The sequence below is a fragment of the Hibiscus syriacus genome, unplaced genomic scaffold, assembly GCF_006381635.1.
Source record: "Hibiscus syriacus cultivar Baekdansim isolate YM2019G1 unplaced genomic scaffold, ASM638163v2 tig00111191_pilon, whole genome shotgun sequence".
Taxonomy (NCBI): Eukaryota; Viridiplantae; Streptophyta; class Magnoliopsida; order Malvales; family Malvaceae; genus Hibiscus; species Hibiscus syriacus.
This window is the reverse complement of record NW_024063010.1, coordinates 2,227,608-2,234,671: the sequence shown is the minus strand read 5'-3', so window position 1 is coordinate 2,234,671 and position 7,064 is coordinate 2,227,608. Positions and strand designations below refer to the sequence as shown.

Below are 7,064 nucleotides of genomic sequence, written 5' to 3'. Positions count from 1 at the left end.
GAGTTGCCAAAGGTTCATTTGTCTTCTTCACTTGCATGCCCTGTTTGCTGGTAAAAATTGATCATCTGGCATCGGTTACAACCGCCTAATGACTGCAGAAGAAATGGTTGGTAGGAAACACAGGCCATGTTTACATCGCATAAACAATACGGTTTTATATTCATTCGATTTTTGGAAACAAAAAAGACATAATGTCATCTGGAGCGGTCTATTTGCGCCCAGATGATATAGGAACGCAGTGAAAGTTCACTTAAGGTGAGGAACTTACACTAAAATATGTGTTTCCAATTCTGAGATTTCTCCATCCATCTTCAGCATATGGTTCACCTCCAGATATGACAAGATTGGGCCGAAATCTCATCGGGTTGACAAAAGGTGCGGCACCACCGTGGAGTTTTTGAGTATCTGGGACCACAAAAAAGATACGAATCAGAGTCTAGTTTAATCTGTAATTTCTTTTTGCAACGGGGTGACTCTACAGACAATATCTGCTGCCCAAGGTTAATGAAGGTATTAATGAGGGACATTTCAGGACTCTACAAAATAATTTCATTGGAAAAACAAATTCCAGTCCAAAAATAGATACTTGCTATGACATTTCATTCTTCTAGTTCCGAACATGGGTGTGAAGATATGACCTTTCAAAAACCCTCCAATACATGGGAAAACATTGAAAATTTAACTGTTTGGAAACACACTCGTATCCAACACTCATTCCCTTCTTCAAGTAACATTGTTCTAGTACCAGGCTCATTATCTATATTTAGTTGTTCATGGCCATACATTTTCATGGTATGGAATCTCATTCATCACTACATTCCATGTCGACTAAATGCGGTAGTCACAATATAGAGTATCCATTAGTCATTAAAGAAATGAGTAAGAAAGCAATGACAAGAAAACCGGACCAAAGAGATTATTAAATAAATGAGTGTCCCCCGTACAAGTTTTGGAAACAAATCCTTCCTAGTTCCTAAAGTTTCCTACTAACAAAGCAATGGAAGTCTATACCCCTTTTTCTTTTAGACACTTCAATTCTAATCTCTATAACTATTTCGTGTTCGCTAATGACATATATTCCCCAAGGAATGACCATAATGCACGAAATACTTTCATGTTAACACAGGTCCATACTAAAGCTGTTGGAAGACAGATTCTTTTAAGTGTGTCCTAATATGCTGCTCAAACAGAGGTTATTCAATAGTTTTCAGCAAGCTTATCAAGGGAATAACAAATATAATTACCGAGTATTTCAAACTATCCAAGAAGAATATCCTCTAAACAGCATGCCAGCCACCGTATTTTCCATTGCACAAAATATGAAGTACTAACCAATAATTAGGATAAAAATTATGAATATACAAAAACAACAGCATTCAGAGGTACAGGACTCCTCAAAGCAGAGAAACTATTAACCTTCTTTTGTGTAAGAATTTCGCCACTCAAGCTGTTAAGAAGCCATTCTCGGTCATATTGCAGACCTGCATTGACAGGGAATAGTGAACAGGCCTCTTAGTTCCTCTTAGTTCTACATCATAGACAGGGAAAGAAATCAGGAAGCAAAGATCACCATGCGTGCACGCAAAAAGAGCAACAATGAACCAAAACGCTGAATAACCATTATCACGACAATGTAGAAATTTGTATAAACTTTATGATGGTACATGAACATAAGGATGCAATGTTTTTATCATGTCTTGGACATTGTAAACATAGTGTTAACACAACGGATTATAAACAAAATCATTGTAACTACTCGACTTCAAAATGTTTTATCTATGGTGGATCTAATGAAAGCTTTTCACTTGGATAAACTATCACAAGATGATTGTTTGTTTATATTTACTCGGCATGCATTAAGAGCAAAAAGTTTCGATGGGCATCTCCAATATAAAAAGTTGGAGAGAACATCGTGAGGAGGTGCAACGACTTACCTTTAGCAGCAAAAGCCATTGGAAGCTTCTTACGCACAACTAAGAACCTTGATGAATGGGAAAGGATATATGAGAGCGAGATATGGGACTTGCCAGGCATAACTCCTGCACTGCGATTAAGTTACCATCATCTTCCTTCTCATTTGAAACGTTGCTTTGCATACTGCTCCATATTTCCAAACGATTATGACTTTGAGGAAGAAGAGATAGTCTTGTTATGGAGTGCAGAAGGTTTCTTGCAACAAAAAGATAAACGACTTGGAAACCAATACTTCCAAGATCTAGTGTGAAGATTGTTTTTGAGATATCTAATAAAGATAAGTCTCGATTTGTCATGCACGATCTTTTCAACGATTTGGCTCGATTAGTTGCAGGAGATATATGATGGACACTGGAGGACAATAAGCAATGGATACGTCGTTCTCGTCATTCGTCTTATATTGCCATCTATGATACAGTGAAGAAGTTTGAAGCATTTCATGGAGCAAAGTCTGTTAAAGCAGCCTCCTTGGGGTTGTTATTTGACTAATGGTGTCTTGGTTGAATTATTGCCGAGACTTAACTACTTAAGGGTGCTTTCTTTATGTGGTTATGAAATCATCTGCGCTATTTAAATCTCTCCCGTACTAAAATAAAATGTTTACCCGACTCTTTATATACTCTTTATCATTTGGAAACTTTATTATTAAAAGACTGCTCGGAGCTTCAAAAATTATCCTCGAAGATAGAAAATCTTGTTAACTTGCAGTATATTGATATTAGAGGTGCAGACTCAATAAAAGATACGCCTTTAGAAATTGGTACTTTAACCAATCTTCAAACTTTATCTGATCTTGTCATAGGTGAAAATGATGGACATCATATCAGAGAATTGAAGAACTTGTCAAATCTAAGAGGCGATTTTTGTCTTTCTGGGTTAGAGAATGTTCATGGACAAGATGCAAGAGAAACCAAGTTCAATGAGAAATCTAGGATCAATACGTTGGTACTAAGATGGTGTAAAGACTTGGAGAAACCTACAAGGAAGAAAGAAGTTGAAGAACGAGTGTTGGACTCACTTCATCTCTAGGAAAAGCTTGAGCAACTCGTCATCGAGAATTTCGGTGGTGCAAAATTCCCTACTTGGATGGCAGATTCTTCCTTGAGGAATTCATCGTCTCGGAGCTACACAATTGTAAAAACTGCACATCACTGCCACCGATTGGAAGGTTGCCATTGTTAAAAGGTCATTCAATTGGTGGTTTGGATGAGGTGCACAAGATTGGTATGGAAGAAATTGGGTTTCCCACCGCAAATCTCAGGGTTTTTGATATTTCAAGTTGTGAAAATTTTGGAGCCCTTCCAAAGTGCATCAACAAGTTCACCTCCCTCTGGAATTTACAAGTGTCCGACCGCGGGGCTGACATATCCTTTCCAGAAGAGGGTTTCCCCACCAACCTGGCATCACTTGCAATCTCAGGCGCGCCCAAGATTTATAGCTCACTCTTTGAATGGGGATTCCATAGACTTACCTCTCTTAGACTACTATCTATCAGCGGTGAAGAATGCTCAAATGTGGTGTCATTTCCGGAAGAAAGGATGATGCCGCCTCCTTCGCTTACATCTCTCTTTATTTCAAATTTTAATGATCTGGAATTCATGCGCTCCAAGGGCTTTCAACACCTTACCTCTCTTCAATACTTTCTTATCAGTAAACGTCCTAAGCTCACATCTCTCCCTGAAAAAGAAACGCATCTCTCTTGGGCAGTCAGTTATTATGGACTGTCCGTTGCTAAAAGAGTGCAAGAGAGTTCAAGGAGGAGAATGGTCCAAGATTTCCCACATACCAATGGTTGTTATTAGTTGAGAAAATTTTTCATCCTCAGGAGATTGAAACCACAGGTGTGAAACCATTTTAGACATTGATCAATCCATACCTTTCTTTATGTATATATCAGACTATCCTTGGAACAGGAAGATAATAGCTTGTGTGATTTTTGCAGGAGTTGAAGAAAGTGTTCGTTTCACAAAAGATGGTTTCAAGAAAGGCAATGAAGATACTCAACTGTGATATGTTCTTTGATCATTTTTACAGGCCATCTGAAGCTTCAGTGTGAGCTTTCTAGCATTAAGGAGTAAGGACTGCACGCGCTATTATATACGTAATCCAGGTACTGACCTTTCTTATCTCCATTGATGATTGAAAGATGTTAGGATATGCACTTTTATTTTCGAAATTTTAAGATTGAACAAAGTTTGTGGATCATTATTGCCTGCAAAAGTAGCTTACTTTGCAACTTTATTTGTACCAGTGGCCGTCCCCTGCTAAACAATGCTGCAAGTTTTACTTCTTTCCCCACTCCCTAAGTCAATAAGTTTATTGAAGTTTGGTATTATAAAGCCGATTGAAGGACAATTTATTGGTAAATACTGAACCATGAAAAAGAAAAAAGAAGTGGATGCAATCAAGCGGCGTTAATGGTGGCAAAATCAAGCGATTTCTTGCCATCGTGAGCGTTTCCGAAGAAATTTTTCATATAATCAGCCAGCACAAACTCTCTATAAAGAGCTTGTCCATCTTTTTCGACCACTTGAGGCAAAGGTGCAATCTTTGCCGTTGCGTTTGGCATTGTAAATATAGGTATCGACACCCTCGATTTTGTGCTTGTGGTACGTACTCTATGCTCTGCACTTTTGTACTTACCATTGCTTATTATCTGCAGATATAACATAAATTAAAATGATTAAATTGTTTTTCGAGTTCGGGTTCGTTTAAATCTTTAAACTTGCTTCATTTATGTACCTGTATCATGTCACCAACGTTGATGACCAAGGCACCTGGAACAGGAGGGATCTCTACCCACTCTCCTTTCTTTTCGAACTCTGAGTCTTCTTCGATTTTAACGTATAAACCTCCTATTCCGTCTTGTAATAATATTGTGAGAGTTCCCATATCGGAGTGACGTCCTACTCCGACGGTGAGGTCCGGACTAGGGCACGTGGGATAGAAATTCATGTTGACCATCTTCTTGTCTAGGAGTACATCGGTGATCGAGTCGTCTGGTTTTACGCCTAGATTTTCCAATAAAACTTGAAGCAATTTTCTCACCATGCTCATTGATGTCCTCAAGTATTCAAGTGAGACTTTCTTGATCTCTGCAGGCCAATGTTGAAGAGCTTCGTCATCATTAGTGTATTGCATGCTGATATAATCTTTCCATTCCAAAGCCTTCTCTTTCTGCGGCATGAAGCTCGTCCCGTACTTCACCAACGGAGTCGGACTAACTTCGGTACGGTAAACTGCCTTCTTTTCCGGCGACATGCTGAAGAAATCATGTGCCGTGTCCTTAAGGGACTCGAGTAGTTCCACCGGAACTCCATGATTGACAACTTGGAAGAATCCAAGACTCTCAGCGGCTCTAACAATTTGCTCGGCAACTTGGTCGTGCTTGGGGCCATCTAGCTTCGACAAATCAATCGGCGGCTGCCCGTGTTTACGAGCGGCGTCCTTGTCGATTCTCTCTTGCGGTGGTTGCAAATAAGCCCGTGGCACCTTCGACAAGCCCGCGTCCACCATCCCTTTGACGCCGTTGCCGTCTCGGACGACGAAGTTGAATAGGTTGGCATCGTCAAAACTTGGAGCCATTGGCGAGTATTACTGAATTGAAGATTGAAGAAGAGGGTTTGTTTGATGAAAATCTGATTGTTGGTGAGAAAAACAGGAGGGAAAGGTCTCGATATATATAGTGGAGAAATGGTTGAAACTTTCTTTATGGGCTTCATAATTGAAAATTATAGAACAGTGACAACATTGTGGAAATTTTTAATCTTGAATTTTGAACAAGACAAGAATCATGGCGTTTACCATCAAAGAAGTAGGTCAAGTTCTACAACGAGATAAAAATTTTGAGTGGTAAACAGTTTAATATCGTTTAAATAAGTATTAAGTTTGAGTTATGATATATGTAGAAAATTCTCGAGAGTAGACACATCTAATAAAATTAAGTATACGATACTGATTGATCTTAATTAATTATAACAAAACCCTAAAACCGAGATGTTAAAAAAAAAGCAGGCCAAGTTCTTGCCTTTTGATTTCTTACGAAAACATTACCAAAGATTGAAGAATCCAGGAAATTATTATAGAATTGAGATACTCAATCTCTGTAGTACTCTTCCGAATTTTAAAATATTCACTGTCAAATTCAAATACACGTATTGAATTTTAATATTTAATTCATACCTTTGAATTAGAGACAAATTAGAAATTTTTAATATTTAAAAATTTTAAATTCAATATTTTAATTATAAATAAGTAAATAAAATTTTTAACTTTTACCTTAGAACTGTACTTTTACTTTGGTCCGGACGTTAAATTATTGAATTCCTGGTCTAAAGTTAAATAAATAAAAGAAAAGTAATTGAAGGATTAAAAGTCCATTGTGGAAGGTAAAAAATTTCCACAAATAAAGAAATTATAATTCAAATCTTGAAATAATTGAAAAATGGACGAAACTTCCGCACTTTTGGAAATTCATTCAAAATCTGTCATAAAAGGTTGAAGGGAAAAAAAGTGTAAATTATGCATTTAATACCTATATTATTAATTTTAGTCTATTTTAATATTTAAATTATTAATTATTTCTTAATATTAATATGTTTTTATCAAGTTGGCTTTTCTTTTATTATTTCATCAAAAAATTGGATTTGAATATAATTATACAGATGTAATATATTTAAATAACTTTCATAATTTGTGAGTCTCTAAATATAATTGAAGGTCTTTAAACTATATCATAATCTCCAAACCTTTTTTTTTGTTAATAATAACATATATGGGTAAATTCTAAATTAATCCTTAAAACTATATTTGTATATGAAATTAGCCCATACTTATTTATGTTTTTATAATTTACTTCAAACACAATAAATCAAATAATAAACTTCATTTCAAACTCTATAAACTATATCATAATCTCCAAACCCTTTAAACTTTTTTCACCATCTTTTTAAATGGATTCAATTTTTTCCATTTTTATAATAAATTCAACTTAACATTTTATAATCATTTTGATTTGATCCCTCATCCATGTGTGTTGTTTAATTTATTTAAATTCTTGTTTGTAATTTCATGTTTATTCCATTCAGTCC

General features: G+C 36.3%; 1 protein-coding gene across 1 annotated transcript; it reads right to left on the bottom strand.

The window, feature by feature from the left end:
• Positions 1 to 4,378: 4,378 nt before the first annotated feature.
• Positions 4,379 to 5,602, bottom strand: LOC120155394 (scopoletin 8-hydroxylase-like). The gene is made up of 2 exons (XM_039166960.1): positions 4,717 to 5,602; positions 4,379 to 4,630 (listed from the first exon to the last, which is right to left on the bottom strand). The coding sequence occupies exons 1-2, from the start codon at positions 5,557 to 5,559 to the stop codon at positions 4,379 to 4,381; spliced, it is 1,095 nt and encodes a 364-aa protein (XP_039022891.1). The 5' UTR covers positions 5,560 to 5,602.
• Between the last annotated feature and the right edge of the window lie 1,462 nt (positions 5,603 to 7,064).